The sequence below is a fragment of the Taeniopygia guttata genome, chromosome 20 (genome assembly GCF_048771995.1).
Source record: "Taeniopygia guttata chromosome 20, bTaeGut7.mat, whole genome shotgun sequence".
Classification (NCBI taxonomy): domain Eukaryota; kingdom Metazoa; phylum Chordata; class Aves; order Passeriformes; family Estrildidae; genus Taeniopygia; species Taeniopygia guttata.
The window spans coordinates 12,184,152-12,201,025 of record NC_133045.1 but is presented as its reverse complement, the minus strand read 5'-3'; the positions used below and the strand labels follow the sequence as shown (position 1 = coordinate 12,201,025).

The 16,874-nt window shown below is 47.4% G+C and overlaps 1 protein-coding gene across 1 annotated transcript in view; it reads left to right on the top strand.

Moving 5' to 3' along the window:
• The first annotated feature begins 6,080 nt into the window (after nucleotides 1-6,080).
• Nucleotides 6,081-16,874, top strand: part of GNAS (GNAS complex locus) — a 136,323-nt gene continuing 125,529 nt past the window's right edge. The window contains exon 1 of the mRNA XM_030288467.4: nucleotides 6,081-6,452. Coding sequence (XP_030144327.4) covers nucleotides 6,209-6,452 — 244 coding nt within the window. The 5' untranslated portion in view covers nucleotides 6,081-6,208. The remainder of the gene's footprint in view (nucleotides 6,453-16,874) is intronic.

Genomic DNA, 16,874 nt, shown 5'->3' with positions numbered 1-16,874 from the left:
AGGCAGGTTCCAGGCGACATGACAAAATACCCAGAGAAGGTGTAAGTGGGAGCTCCAGCTGCTCTGCAGGGCTGCTGCTTCCCAGCTCTTGTGGAATGTCACTGCAGTACCTTCCTGAGAGCCTGGCTTTGCTCAGCCTCCGTGCTGCTGGCAGCTCCCACTCTCCCTTGGCTCAGGAGTGTGTTGGCACAGGGGCTCAGTGGCAGAGCTGCCAGGCTGCTCCAGGGCTTGCTGGCAGAGGGGACACCAGCCTTCCCCACATCCCCTGTCCTGCGCAGCCAGAGGTGCTTTCATGTTCTGTGCTTTTTTTTTACCAGGAAAGTAGATCCCTTGTTTCTCTGACATTTTCTCCTTTAAAGCTGCATGAGAACAGAGAAGACTAGCAGGCAAAGTCAGCCTGACCCAGTGCTTCAATGGCAAATATTAAACTGCAGCACTCAGAGAAATTATGAAATCTCTACTGGTAGAATTTAACAGCCTACTTACACTGGAGCCAACCAGGAGAGATTTATAAAGCTGTAAAATCAGCTAATTCTGTTTTAAATTATTTCAGAACCTGAACAGCACAAGCTGTCTTTAAAATCAAAGGGCAAATTTGACATTAAAAAATGAGATTATACATTGTGGCCAAAATTAAATGCTGTTGACCCAATCATATAATGAGTATTTGTGAGGAATAGCAGGGACAAGGATTTCTGGGATTGTTTCCACTCAAAGAGAAAATTGATGGTAGACTCCATTTCTCTCAAGCCTCCAGTCCATGCTATTCTAGAAGTTCTCTTCCATGACATCCTCCCATGCCCACAATACCTCCCTGCTTCCTGTCTGCCCTTTCTTTTGCTCACTGTGGGGACCATCAGTGCCCAAACCAGCTGGGCCCCACGTTTGCAGAGTGTTTCTCAGAAAGCCCCTTGGGCTGCAGAGTCAGGCTTGGGACTTGCCCCACTTCAGCTTTGAGTCACTCCAAGCAGAGGTCGGGAACTGCTCCGTCCCTAAGGCTGGCAGAGCAGCGTGTGGCCCTGTCACCCACTTCAGCTCAGCCTCGTGTTAATTCCGCGAATAACAGCGCTGACATACGATACAGGGTTTGCAGCACGGGGCTTTTAACCAAAGCAGGATGCTGGCTGGACTCCAGGACGTACAGTTATTCTCTGCTTATTACACTAAACATGCAGTTATGTTATCCAAATTGTACATCTGAGTAAGAGTTTGCTACTTCAACCGAAACGCTTCGCTCGGAGCTCACTCGCTTTTTCCAAAAGGTTGTGTGATGCTCTCAGACCCTGATTCAGAAATGAGTGTTCGTGCCCTCCCGCTGTAATTAGTCACAGGGGCCGAGGAAGGCGCTGGCAGTGAAGAGCACGGGCTGGCTTCAGCTCCATCCCGGCGGGACAGCGGGGCGGTCTGGGAGCGGGAAGGCCGATGGATGGGATCGCCCGTTCCGCAGGGAACACGGTCATTGCCAGCTGAGCTTTCCAAAGCCTGCTCGCCCTTGCTGTCTGCCCGTCCCTTATCGCCCGCCCGTCCCTCGCCCCTGCCGCAGGCGCTATCTCGGTGCGTGAAACCACACGGGCTTGTTTTTTCCTACCCGGCTTGATAAGAGCCGACAGATGTCAGTGCAGGCTGAACAACACGGGCCGTGCTCCGCTCGGGGCTCCGCTCCTGCCGAGCATCCCCGGTGGGGCTCCGCCGCCGCGGGTACCTGCGAGGGGGAGAGCGGCGCCCGCAGCGGGCTCGGTGTCTCAGGGCAGCTGCACGGGCTCCACAGCTAAAAATACCCGCCCAAGTATTTTTAAAAACACGCTCGAGGGTCCTTATAAACACACGGATTTTTGTTGACAGAACAAGACTGCTCATTTATGCTGTGTATTATCCTTGAAAACCTGCTCTGTTTGTGCAGGGAGTCCCATGACAACCTCGGCTTGCTGAGGGTGCCACAATGATCTCAACAACAAACGTGTCCCTTTATCTGCTGGACAGGGACAGAGGGGAAGCAGGAAGTATCTGCTGGCTGTAGGAAAAGAAGTTAAGAAATGGAAATAAGCTGCTTTATCAAAATATTGCTTTGCTGTTTTCACAAGTGCAATCCCAGTGGCTTTCTAGCCCAGCTCAGGGCATCTCTTCTGCGGAAAGTTGATGCCAGATTTGTGTGTAAAGCCCAGTAAAATCAGTGGGATTGGCTCAGTCATCTGCTTAAGTGATGTCTGAATGGAGGGAATTTGACAATGGGGTTTCATCTTTTTGCCATTCATCTTTTTGTTTTTAGGTGACAGCTCTAGGACAGAGAAGGCCTCCCAAGGGAAACTCACTCATGGTCTGTTACCGGGGGGAAAAAAAAGTGAAAATATTTTGATATTCCTGAAGGCAAACTGGGGCATGAAGCCACAAACCGAGATAGTCAGGGGAAAACCAGCCATTAAGATAGCCAAGGGGAAAGGTGGCAAGTTTTATTGTATTTGAGAGTGAAAAATTTGTACTTTAGAGTTTGGATGGTGGCAGTGGCTGGCTCTGTGCCTGGTATTCTATCCCTCACTGCAGTGTCGGGACCAGAGAGAAGACAAATGCTGGATCAGGGGATGAAAGATGTTATGGAAATCTCACATCTGCACAAAGTAAATCAGAGTATTAATAAGCTGGATGTTTATCTACTCAGCTACACACCCCACTCAGTGAAGTGCAGAGCTTTGCTCCTGGAGCCCTGGACCTCTTCCTGTGGCTGATGGGAACCGAGATGGATTGAAGGGTGTCAGTCAGCCTGGCATTTACACCAGGACATTGTCCCCTCCCCAGGGGCATCTACATGCTCCAGTCTCTCCTAGCAAAGACTTTGCCTTTTTTGTACTTGGAATGGTCTTCAGTGTCCTAGATGGAGGTGGCTTTGCCCAGCCCATGCCCCATGAGCCCAGGGGGTGGCAGATGAAAGCTGCTGTGCAGTAACAGCAACACAGGTTGTTGACCATGTCTTCAGTCACTTTGCCATGGCTAGAAGCACCAATACCTCTTGTCATTTTATATCTGAAATACATTTCAAATGGGGCTAATTCTACCTATCGTGCCTTATCTGTGCATCATGATGTTTACTTTACAGATGAGCCACCTTTTAGATTAAGAGAGGTGATGAGGGTAGTGAAGTGATGGTGGCTTTGTGGTTATAGGTATCAGGAGCTCTTGATTCTCAGGCTTCTTTAGATAGAAAATTAACAGCTTAGATTGATACTTTAACAAGAATTTAGGAATCCATGACTGAAATTAGGCACTTGGTCACCATTTTTTACCTAAACTACAATGCAGGAAACAGAGAAATGACAGCAAAATAAGAGTTAAGTGAAGGAAAGAACTAAAACAAAGACCAGATAGAATCCTCTTCAGCTAAAATTAATGGAAAAGTCTCACAGGCTGTAGTGGGAGTCCAGTCACATAAACACTGAGCAAATCCCACAAATGTAGATTCCTCTCCTTATGCCCTAAAAGCCTTGTTATGTAACTGGGTAGCACGATCTATTTTTAGGGGTGCTCAGCCCCCTTTGTTGCTCCAGCCAGATGTGCACAGCAGCCTCAGGGGCCATTTCAGGAGCTAAGCCTTTACTCAGATGTCTTTAACCACCGTGCCAGGCTACAGCCACCTACACTGGAAAAGCTGAGTGCAAACTGGGGCCCAGAGAGCAGCTGCCTGTGGCAGGGCAGTGCCAGCAGCAGGGCTGACACGTGCTGCTCTGCACCAAGAAATGAGGCTGTACATACGGACCACTTGCTCTAACAGCAGTGGGAGTCTGATTTCAATCAGTTATTTTCCCTCCCAAGGTACAAATAAATGCAAATTTTACTCATTGACATTTCTCTTGCTGTCATGTTTCCTAGTGTTCATCCAAGTTTTTTTTTTTTGCTTGTGTGTCCATGTCTCTTATTTTAATGCTGCAGTCTCACAGTTGTTGCCTCTTTGCTTCCTTAATATTTTTTGCATTATCAGATGGCCCATTCTGCTTTTTAACCTCTTCATCTTTTTCCCACCGTTGTAGGTGGTAGAAACAACAGAATAAAAATGCAGAGATCTGCAGCCCAGTGTTCTGGAAAACACAATTCTCTATCCCCTTCCTCCTCTTGAGAGTCAGGGAAAGGCAGATCTTGAAAGCAATTTCCTCTTCTATCTCTGAAACTGTGTGTGATTTCAAAAAGCTGTCAGTCTATGTCATGCAGCCTTCACCCAGGTGAAACACGTGACTTTACCCTTGCTGTCACTTTTGGCCACTCATTAAAACTGGTGTAAGCAGTGATGAACTGTGCCTGGCATTGCTAACAGCTGGAATTCTAGTTTTATGCATCTAGTTTATATACATTTATGCTATAACTACAGCCAGGGCCATAGCCAGGGTTACAGCAGGATGTAAAATTTCTGATTTCCTGAAACAAGTCATTGGTAAGTTTTATGAGTTATTCTAGGGGTTTGGAATAATAGGATGAGGGAAAGTCTGTTTTCCACTTTGGAATCCTACTTCATTTTCAGATTTCTCCTTCAGAGGATGGACATTACAGCCAAGGTGGGCTTGGTGTGCTTTGCTGAACTTGTCACCTGCACTGGCAAAGTTTTCAGAGTAACCAATCCAAGACAGACTGACCTTAAACTTGTCTTGCTGTGAATTGCACCAGCAGGAAAACTCTGCTTGCCTACCCCCAGAGTCAGGAGAACAAATTTATAGGCTGAATGTTCCTACTCGTTTGTTGTTTTAGTTTTTGGGTTTGTTTGCTTGTTTTCTTCACAGTCCTCAAGAGAGTTCACTTTCCTTTTGGCAGGTGGCACATGCACAGATCCCCAGAAACCAGCCTGTTTCAAAGAACTGTCCTGTCTGTCAGTACAAGATTTGTGTCGTCTCAGTGTCTCTCTAAAAAGCAGAGGAAGAGAAAGAAAACTACTAATAATCTTCTAGGCTGACCTTTACATTTTCTTGTTATATTACATTCTCAGGGGTGTGTTCATCAGAACGAACTCTGGGCCCCAGAGGAAAAGGCATTACAACAGTGGAGGCAGAATGAGTCATGTGGGCATCTTGAGCCTGATGTGAGATGGATTTATTCCTGCAACAGGCAGCAACTGCTGTCAAATCCTGGGCTAGCAGTGATGTGCAAAGTGAACTTCCCCGCCGTGTAGTGATTTCATTCTTACACTTACTAATTGTTGTACCAATTGCAGGAGATTTTGAAAGAGAAATTTGCATCAAGAAGACGCCTAACTTGTGAGCAAGCACCGAGAGGAGAAATGGAGATTTCAGTGAGAACCACACGGGCTGTTGGCAGAGGACAGGCTAGAGCACAGAGAGCTGATTGGAAAGCTTCAATTCCAGAGTGCAGGATGTGTGGCCAGGCCCCAGAGAGCATTAGTCATCTCATAAGTGAATGCTCAGAGCTGGCCGGAGATGAGTACAAAACACAGCATGACAAAGCTGGCAGCGCTGTGCACAGCCCATGCTGCCAGGGAAGGGGTACAGCCACAATCAGCATCACCAGCCCAGGCCAGGTAAATTGAGAGAACTGAGAAGCTAAACGTGAAGTTTGTTGTCAGAAGGCAGATGTGGTGCCTCCAGAGGAAATTCGTCAGTTACTTCTGCACTGGATGACAGCATCGGTAGAAAATAACAAGAAGTCACTGAAAAATACATATGCGGCAGGAAATTAACTAAAAATGGGGCATGAAAATGGCACAGGTCTTAGTGTCCTTCTCTCCAGCGGGCTCAGGTGTTGTGTGGAGGAGCTCAGGCGCGGTGTCCAAACTAGCCAGGGCTCTCCCTGGCACCGCAGCATCCTCACGATGGGATGTCGGCTCAGGTCCCGACCTGGCACAGGCCAGGCTGAAACGTCAAACAGCGCTGGCTCCGCTGGCGGGGGCGCGGGGAGCGGGCAGCGCTGACCCCCGCGGGGCGAGCCCCGTGTCCCGCCGGCCCCGGGCGCTGCGGACGCGACCCCCGGTGCTGAGGGGGGCGCGGGGGCCGCTCCCCGCGGGGCCGGCGCTTTCCAGAGAATACGGTAAACATGTCCGCATCACGTGCGGCCGCTCCCGCCGGCCGCGGCGCGGGACCGGCCGGGAGGGCGGGACGGGACGGGCCCCGCGCTCCGCCGGCCGAGCGGGGCCGCTTTAAGAGGCCGCCGGGCGCCGCCGCCTCGCCCTGCCCGCCCCGGCGGAGAGCGATGCCCGCGTAGGGCGGGTGGCTCCGGCACCATGGGGCTGTGCTACAGCCTGCGCTCCCGCCTGGCCGCCGCGCACCCCTCCGCGCCCTACGGCAGCTGCGGCGAGCCGGACACCCCCGCGCCGGCGGAGCACGGGGACCCGCAGGTGCGGCACCGGCTGCGGCAGGACCTGGTGGCCAAGGAGCGGGCGGACAAGAAGCGGAGCAAGAGCATCGACAAGACGCTGAAGGCGGAGAAGCGCGAGTACAAGCAGACGCACCGGCTGCTGCTGCTGGGTGAGCGGGGCCCGGCAGGTGCGGGGCCCGGGGCCGGTGCCGGTGCCGGTGCCCGGGCGGGAGGAGGGGGCGGCGGCCGCGGGGGCACCGGGGCGGGGCGGGCGCGCACGTGGCGGCGGCGCCGGGCGGGGGCTCCGGGGGCTCGGCGGGGCTGCGGCAGCGCGGGGGGAACGGGGCCGGGATTTGCCGTGCCCGGCCCGCGGTACCGGGGCTGGAGGGTTCCGTGCCCGGCCGCGCCCGCTGCAGTGTGCGGTGGGAGCGATGGCCGGCCCGAAGCAAGGAGCAGCCGCATCCCGGGTGATGCTCGGCGCCAGAACGGGGCCGCGGCCGCCTGTCCCCGCGCTGTCCCCACGCTGTCCCCGCGCTGTCCCCTCACACAGAGCCATGCACAGGGACCGCGGCAGCAGCAGCAGCAGCGGGGGCGGCTCTCCCCTTAGGAAGAAGCCCGAGTTTTCCGTCTGCGGGAGTGATTTGCCGTTGTCCGCTCCGCCTCCCCCCCGATGCACAGCGGGGAGATGCAGCCTCTCGGGCTGTGCGGTTCCATCCAGCGCTGCCCCGTGCTCCAGCCCTTGTTCCCTGCATGGCAGCTTGTCCCTGCCCTGGACTGCGCAAGGCTCACGGGCAAGGATGCTCCTGCACGGTGACAGCACCGGCATTGCCTTCCCGAGGGGTGCCCTATGGAAAGGCACTTTAATTATGCAGTTGTGTGATGTCTGAGCTTGTGTAGTACAGGACCCCAACCCAAACAGGCTTAGAAAGTCATGTATTGGCCTTCAGGTAAGTCGAAAGAGGCTGGAAATGTTCCCACTCCTCCCAGTGCAATGCAGGTGGAATACAGGTTACCCTGAGCATCTTGGAATAGCAGAAAATATTTTCGAATGTTCACAAATAACTTTAGCACCTCTCACGCTTGGAGTGCATGTGGTTCTGCAGGGCATAAATAGCTAAATTTGGCCTTCATCTTATTGGTGTGTGTTTGCAGCCTGTAATAGAGAAGCAGAATTTTAAGGAGCTTTAGAAAACAGTATTGGACCTTGTTTTCTGCATCTTGGTGGTAAAAGTTTCTATTCCAGAAGCAGAGCTTCTTTTGATGTGGTTGCAGCTATACTGATACAAATCTGTTCATAAAGGTGTCCCTCCTCCTCATGGGAAGGGGGTTGAGCAACACTTGTGGGAAGAGTAAAGCTCATGTGCTGTGACTGTGGGTAAGGAATCACACCTCTACCCAACGTGCATTCCTTTCAAGCACCCCATACCTGTAGGTGTGTTATCATTTGGTGTTTTAATGTATTTCCAGTTTGTTCTGTAGTGAACAAGTGTGTGACGGAGGAGCCGTGAGAACTTTTCTTTCATTGTAGATTAAATAAGTCAGAAAAAAAATCCAACAGCAGGGCTAGTTTTGATGTTAATCTGCAAGCCTTTAAGTCATAAAGGCTATCTGAGACAGGCTTCTACAGGCAGTATTTCAGTTGCCTGGTTTTTAATAAAGAGCTGGGTCTTGCTGCAATGACATTGAACACTGAGTGGGTTGAACAACACATCTGAGTGGTTTAGAGTTGTCTATGGTGAAGCCAACAGAGCTTTCTTTGTCAAAATACTGATTTATAAATCTGATGGATATGAGTCAGTGTTATGCTGGCAGTCGTTTATTACATTTCAGCCTGGAGTTGAATAGCAGGAAGTCACTTTTTGGCCCTCTTGTAAATCTTGGGATGCCTAAGAGACCCATTTCCCTGCTCCTTGCACAGGGACTGTCAGTTTTCCAGTTAGCTTCCTTCCCTTGCTGCTTCTCCCCTGCATCCCACTCTCACTGTTGCTTTGAGGATTTTCTGTTTCTAAACTGGAATGTGAAGTTTGGGGTACATTTGGTGATCCTTCATGTGCATCAGCAGGTATTGCTGCCACAGATGAGTGTGTCTGTGCTGAGATTGCTTAGGGATTGCACACACAAATTGAGCAGGAGGGTGATGTTGAGTGCAGGGGCCAGGAGCATCCAGCTGGGATTTAAAGCTGCAGCTGAGTCTTCCTCTAAGGAATGGAGTTAGGGTGGGGGAAATGTGCAGAGCCAGGAGTGTCTCCTCGCTTGTGCTGAAGCTCAATGGCAAAAGCTGCAGTAGATACTTGGAGTTTCTCACTTGTGTTCCAAATTTTTAGGCTGACATGCTCCTGTAGGGGTGCATTGCTGACATGGACAGCAAGGGACTGCCAGCTCTTTTTCTGGGAGTAACATTTTAGATGAAAACTGCTCTGATGCTTCAGGTCTGTCCTGTCCCCAAGGCTGAATTATTTGTATCATGTGGCTGCAGCAGCTCCAAGGGCTGTGCTGGGAATGTGGAGTGTTCCTTCTCATGGCTGGGCTGTGCAGGACACAGGCAGTGCACAAGTCACTGTGCCTGTGCTGTGTGGTTTGGTGTTGTAGTGTGTGTGTAACTTACACATCTGTTACACATCTGTGTGGTTTGGTGTTGTAGTGTGTGTGTAACTTACACATCTGTTACTCAGAGGATTACTGAGTTTATGCTCTTCAGACGCCTGATACTTATGTTCCCACATTGTAGTTCCTTTTTTTGGAAGGACAAGTTCATCATTTTATCTGTCTGCTCAGGGGTGTGCAGTGCAGTTACTCAATGGACACCTTTATGCCGTTAATTGATTGATGTTTCTTTAATTTAAATTTTTCAGTGCTTTTTCATCACTATAAGATAACATCCCAAGCCCTGGAAGGTCTCTTAATTTCAGTAGAGCAAAGATCTTGCATTTGCTCTGTTTTGGAGGCAATAATCTGACTTTGTACTGGCAGCAGAGCAGTGGGAGGTTTTTCACTTTGTTTTTGTGAAATGCTCAACCAGGTGTAATCTTACTGGGTTTTGTTTAGTGAACTATACAAGTCACAACTTCAAGATTACAATCACTGTTATGTTGGCAGCATAGTGTGAGTTCAGGGATACTACTGGGAATAGGAGGTGATTTTTCATTGCGTGGGGTTGTTTTATTGTTGGAGAACAATCCTGGCTTTAAAAGTGAAAGTCTGAGGTTATGGGGGAAAAGATTTTAAACTTTGTCATAAAACATTTCTATTACCCGTGTGCTTTCTTCTTGTGACAGTAATGTGGGTTTTCCTCTATTTTTTTTTTTCTTTTAGAGACTTGAAAGTATGAATCTGGTTTGCTATAAGACAGTGAGCTTGGGCTGGTCCCCTCTCCGTGCTTTGCCAATCGCTGTCTACTTGGCTTTTCCACTCTCTCGGGCTGAACTCCTGCCTATGTACAAAGTACTTGTAGCTTGTTCCCATCTTGAAAACGAACTGCAGATAGCAATATACAAATAGAAATATATATGCACTTGTCACCCTAAATATTTATATTAAACTACAGCTTATAAAATAACAACTATTCTGAATCTTCCCTACATCAGTGCTTCAGTAAAAATGGTTTTAACAGAAATATTTATGCTGGTGCAAATATGAATATAGGGTATGTAAATGGAAAGTTTTTATGTGGAAATATATTATATAAAAGAAAAACACACTTTAAAAAGCTGGGAAATAGCAGTGTGAAGACTGACCACAGTCACCCTCTGTGTGTGTGCTGCATGGTGAGCCCCTGCCTGCCATATAATTAAAGACTGTTTTGTATGGTTTATATTGTATTTTCTTCCACAGAGCTGGTACTCCATTCAGGGCACAAGATGGATGTTGTGTAGTGAATGAGCAGCTATTCAATATTCTTATCCTGCTCATACAATGTGTCACCCTGTGCCCTATCTGCGACACTCCGTCCATACCCTGTGCTGAATAAAGAACTGTTGAACTCCTCATGCTGTGGCACTGATCACTGCAGGGACTGAATGCTCCACAAATGTCAGTGAAATGCTTTGAAATGAGGTGGTATCCTCCTCCTTGTGTGGATGCTGGAGGGGGAAATGCCATCAAAGACTAAAGCTGAAATTGTCCAAAGGCACCAGTGATTTTATATGTCCTATCACTAATTTTCATCCATAGTACCCAACTTCTTTTGGTTTTTTTTTTTTTTTTTTTTTTTAGTAAATACTTTCTGTAATTAGATCATGGACCTCACTGTTGTGAACACTCAGCACTTTTACAAAGGGAGTTTTAGGTGCTCTAAGTGCAGCCCAGGAGTGAGAAGCACAGCTGGTTCTCCTGTGTTGGGGCAGCTCCATAGCAGACTGAAGCTGGCCTGGCTCTCCAGGGCAGCATGTAATGGCATATCCCACAAAATATCCCTTCTCTTGTGGTGATTCCCTTGCTAGCTCACAGGAGGTTATCTTGGCACTGCTTCTCTCAGGATGGCGTGGGAGAGGAGGACACCCAATTATAAAGACAGGCATGTGCTCGAGCGCTTGACAAAATTCCATCTTGTTGACAAGATTTTCATTCACTCACAACCAGTTTGTTTCTTGTGCCCCATGTATTATGAGCTGCAAGAGAGGACACACACCTTGCTGAAAAGCATGTTATCCTTATCAGAAGATCATGTAAAAGATGTACAGGACAAAACAGACTAAAAATGTAGAGGAATCTTTATCCTGGGTGTTTCCTAATTCTCAAGAACAAGATTTTTCATACTAAACATCTTATACCAGATTTCCCCTTTAAGAAAAGCAGGAATAGGACAAAAAAGTATCCTAGGGAATGCCTGTGATGTGTGTATCTTGTAGCAGGCTGCACACTGTGATACCAGCTGGAGAGGCAGCACTGTGCACTTCCCCAAATGGACTGTCTTTAGTGGTGAAGGAATTGAAATATTTTCCAATAGGGCTCCCAAGAATAACCAGATACTACAAGAACACTTGGACATGGGAATCTCTGTGGTTTCCATCTGCCCAGTACTTCCCAGTGCAGACATGACAATCCTGCTGTGGACAGCAAGGAGGTGGAATGCTAATTATGGATCTTCCTTTGCAATGAGGAGCCTGTGCAAGAGGAGTCCTACTCAGTTCCCACTGCTGTATCCAAAATGGGATTTTTCAGTCGGCAAATGGAGATCTTCTGGTTTGGAATATGTTCACCCCTAAACAAAAATAACTGGGAAGCTTTGCAAACTTGGAGAAAGCTTTACCCAGTGTGCAAGCAATGCTGGCTGCATGTGTAATGTGATTTGTGATTGTTTGCTGAACCTCAAAACAACTTAATGTCAGCAGTGGCACCTCTATGCTTTAGATCCTTGGTAAAGTAATTTCTCTCATTTTAAATTTCATAGGAAGGGGAGAGGCAAGCTACTTCTCATGTCCTGCTTTGTTTTGTTCTGTTTTGGTTTGGTTAGTTTTGTTTTCATTTGTTTTTTTTCCTTGAGAGCTCCTGATAGTGACTTTCCTCCACATAAACAAAAAGATCATTAGCCTCAGGCAGACACATGGTGTGGATAGCTCCAGCCAGCATATTTGAAATTTGGCAAAGTTTGAGCTGCTTCAGACAGGGTCTGGCAGTGGAAGGTGCCTGAAAAGCTGGAGCTGCACTGCTCTGAGTGTGTGAGGATGGAGGGCTGCTAATGGATGGCAATGCTGTGAGAGGCAAGGTGAATGTTCTCTTCAGGGCTCTGAACTGCAAACTAATGTCTTTCACAGCTGGAGCTAATGCTGAAGGGATGCTCTGTGCGTGAATAAGCATGAATTTTTGTGGGAAGGGGTTGAGGAGTCTGAAGGATCCCCTGATCCCCAGGACCAGCCATGCCTGTGCAGTCACACAGCAGCACAAATATACACAGTTCTCCCTTTCTCCAGCAGAGATGCCATCTCTGTGTAGTGCTGATCTGTTTTTTCACTCATTAAATGCCTGGTGGCATAAAGATCATCATCCATCACTCTAGAGAGGCTGCATTCATCTATAGCCATGGATCCAATTTCAGAGTTATCTGAGAATTTTTATTTTTAAAGCTCAAACTCCACCCCAACAGTGGTCTCTTTTTGACCTGACTTTTTTGAGCTTGTGATCCTGTTGCTTGGTCAGCACCATCTGCTGCCAGAGCAGGCAAAATGTCTTGCTTGCTTCTGTGCAACTGTTGGCATAATTCTCCACTGGGACATCTTAAATTGAACTGTCTCCTGTGCAAGGGCTTCCCTGGAGGAAAAGCCTCGAGGAGTGCAATTAATTACGTGCAGTTCTTCCCTGGCTCCCTTAAATTTGGGAGTGTCCTTATTCACAAATATGCATGATTTCATTGAATTTCCTTCTAATTTCCACAATTTAAAAATGTCAGGAAAAGAGCTTGGCAATTCCCTGGTGTGAGGACAACTCAGATGCTTTTCATGAGAAAGCTCAGTTACCAGGCATATAAATCTATGATGGTTTCAATATTCAGACCTGAAGAATGTGTCTCGAGAAGTTGAACTCCATGACTTATTCTTATTGTTCCCCTGCTCAGTGAAGCATTTGAGAACCAAGCCATGCAAGCTTTATAAATAGCTCAGCCACAATTTTATTTACTTCCTCTAATGTGTTCTCTCTGCAAAGAAAACCCACAGTGTCGGTGTCTGGGCAGCATTTTAAAAGATCTGTATGTCACTAAGAGGGCATAAAAGCTAATGGGTATTCTCTACATTGAGGGATGTAGAGGGATGGCAGCAGGTGTCACACAGATGTCAGAAAGTTGATATTTTTATTTTGCCAAGTGAAGGAAGGGGATGCTGAGGAGGATGGGTTGGTTCCTAGTATGGAGTAAGTTGCAGTTTTACAATTTACAGTCTTGCCCTGTTTAGCCACTTCTGCCTCAGTGTTTTGGAAGAGGGAACAAGTGCTGTCACAGTTGTGCTTCCTCTGCATTATGTTACAGGCGGTTTAAACCCAAATAAGTTGCTTTTATAGTGTAATGCTTGCATTTTGAGAACATTCCTTTGACTTTTAAATCAGTCACATCTTGTGCTGTTTCTGACTGCTCAGGCTGCCTTGCAGAGCAGCTTGTGAGGTGTGTGCTGCTCCCTTGGCAGCCAGAAACCTGAGCCTCAACTCTAAATTGTTCCTGTCACATTGCAGAGATTTTAGATTTCCCTGATACCCTGGAACAGTTTGGATCATGGGCTTGCTGCTGGTGAATGTGTGTTGTGTGCCAGCCCCTGCAGGGACCAAAGGATGGAGGAAGGGGTTCTCCAGGCTTTAGTCCTTTCTGATTCTTCAGTTTTGGTTCCAGCAGTTTGGGTGGGACACCCACAGCTGGGCAGTCCTGTCAGGCACTGTGCTGGAGATGAGGAGCTGTGCTGGCTTCTTGCTGCAGGTGACAAACACATCAGTGTCCATCTCTGTCTGTGCCTGGAGAGCAGAGCCTGGGGTGGAAACCAGCAGCTCCTCTGTCCCCAGGCTCTCCCAGAACGTGGGTGCACTCAGGCTGTGCCTGCTTGGCAGCTCTGATGGGGAGATGCTGCTGGAGAAATGAGGGAAAAAAAGTCACTTTTCAGAGTTTAACCTCCTCTTTCTCTGTGTCACCCTCATTGCACGTACACCACCTCTTCCTCTTTCCTACCCCATCCCCCACTGAACACAATTTTTAGTTTGTGGGCTGTATTTGTTTGGATTTGCATTTTTCTTGGTTGTTTTTCATGCTGAAATCTCGGGATCACTGGTTAGCTGGGAGGTTTTCTGGAGCATGGAGGGATTTGTGTGACTGGGACTTAACATTGGGAGGAAATGTAGATACTGAGGAGAAGGGCACGGTGTTGTGAGCTGAAAACTTGCATTCAGATGTTTTGGGGTTTTTATAAATACCAGTTAAAACTGTTTGCTTGGAAGAAAAATACTCTGTGAAATACTGTCCTGATGCTTTCCCTGCCTTACCTCCACACAGGAAATTCACAATTCAATACAACTGATTTTTCTCTGCTGATGAGAAGCATGGAACAAATTCCTTTTAGACTGTAAAAGCTAAGATATTTTCTCCGCTGATCCCTTAACACTACCTGTGCTCTCATTTCTCCCAGCCCCTGCAAAGTTCAGCCTTATCTGTAGCGTTTTGGGGTTTTAGGTGGTGAGTGATACAGGATTTCACTTGCTCATATTTCAGAAAAATATGTATTTGTTTTTAACAGCACTTCAGATATTCACATGGAAAATGTTTCTTCTCCTTTGTTTTCCCCAAACAAAAATAAGCATGAAATTTGAGTGGGTATTTCTTAAACATGTGTATATCCTTGTGATTCCAGTGGGATTATTCATGTGAGCAAGGGCAGTGTCCACTGTCCCCTCAGTCACCTCTGTGCTGCCATCCCACCTGGACACACCTTGAAACTGAGTATAACCACTTGAGTGCAGAACCAGCCAACGCAGGCTGAATATCACTGTCAAGCCCAAATGGCAATGTTATGGTACAAAGGAATTTAAGAAAATGTTATTTGAAAGTTTGTTTGCTGTTGAATTATTCTGCATTAGGAGGTTTGAGAATCTGTTGCTTCTAGTAGAGGTCTAAGCAAAATCTTAAATACTGCAAAAGTATTTAGTCTCCAGGATTATTCTGGGAGGGGGCTGAGGAAGGGCCTGATAAGTTATGTACTTGACCGCATGTAGTTAAAAATATTATTTGGAATATAAACTTCCTTGTCTGAAGACCAGCTTTATGCACCAAGTCAAAAAGCACAAAAAGTGGTTCTCCTCCTGGCCTCCAAAGTATACCTTAACGCTGCTGAATCCTGGAAATTATGCAGGGCATGCTTTTTAAATGTTGATTTTGACTTCTTGCCTGGGACCAAGTGTAAAGTCTTTCCAAGGAAATACTTAGAAGACTTGCAACGAAACCCAAAAGCTGCTGCCAAACTTTAGTTTTTAGAAAGGGAGTAGGGGGCAATCCAGCCTGTTAAAAACTTCCAGTTGTTTGTAATTAAATCCACTTCTTCTGTGCACAATAAACATATACTTAGAAAAAGATCATTTTACATAATACTTATGTGGTTTAGTGCTGCTTTTCATCTGCTGAAAATCAAGCAGTAGGTTTGCTGGTTTTGTCTGGGAAGTTGCTGAGAGCTGGGAAGGCAGGGCTGATGCAGCTGTGCCACTGCAGTGGCAGGGATCCACGTATCCAGTGGTGGCAGAGCGAGCCAGGGAATCCTTTTCACTTCATGAACCATCTTTCCCACTAGTTCAAGTTTGTTTTGGATTGACAGGGATGGCAATGAAGAGGAGATAAAAATATCCCGTGCGCACGTCCCTCTGCGCCAGCAGCAGCAGCAGCACTGCTCGTGGCTTTGGTGGAAACTCTGGGGTTGCAGGAATTTCTCATCAGTTTGGGGGCTGGACCACCAAATCCTCACCCCCCTGAGCTTGGTGTGCCACGGTTCATTCGAGATTGTTTCAAATCCACTGCCATCATTCGTCTGGAGGATGGGACTTGTAGGGTGAGGGGGACAGCCTGAGTGCGAGTTTATCCAAGAGATAAATTTTATATTCACTCTTGACAAGAGAGGGGATTTTTTTCCAGGATGGCACAGAGAAATTGCCATTTTTTCCTGGGCAGGAACTGTTGGGTGCTGTGATTGAGTGTACACAAGGCATAGAAAGAGCAGAGAGGAGCAGCTTAGAGGTATTATCTCATAAGTGACATAAGAAAAACTATGAAGCCTTGTAGAGCAGATTTGTTAGGATTTGAGATGAAAATCCTTGTTGCTTGCTGAGATTATCCCCCAGCATATGGCAGGGAATGTCACAGAGAGATAGAATTAGCTGCTAATGATCTGGACACCTCTTGGAAACAGATGTTTGTAGTCCTGTATAACTGCTTGCTATTTTGTTTGTCCAAAGTCTGGATTACTCAACGACAGGCCTGGCATGGTATTAGAACACGTACTATCTTCATTTCCCACTGATCTCACTCAGTACAGATCACCTCTTTCTTAGCAATGCTGCTGGAGTAATCTAATGTGAAGTTGGGATGGAGAATGAGGGAAATGGCTCACGGCAGTGCCAGCAGACGGAGTTAGCCAAGGGCCAGGGAGTGCTGGGGAAGCTTCAGGCGTCTCCTTGGACAACCCAGGACATCTCCATGGCACTGGGGCACTGCCCCGCTGCTATTGCGTGGGCATTGTTAATTTTTTTGGGGACGATGAGTTTTGGATAGATCTCTATGGCAAATGATGCTGCAGTTGAGGAGGAGATTGCTCAGACTCAGTGCTACTGCATGTGCAAGCACCTGATGTAAAGAAAAGCCCTGGGTTACACATTTTGGTAGTTTTGGTACCCCCTTACTCACCCTGACTTTGAGCTGTTGTCAGTGAATACCTGACTTACCCTCACCGTTGTTTAAGGCACTGAAGTTTCAAACTCAGGGACGTAATTCCCATCATTTCTTTTTGGGATCTCTTAATTTACTTGTGTTACTTGAGCAATCGGTTCTATAACACTCTTGCTATGCTTAAATGTCTTTACAATTTAAAAAATGTTTCCCAACTTACTTTTCTTAATTTACATTATTGGAAGACATCTTCTTG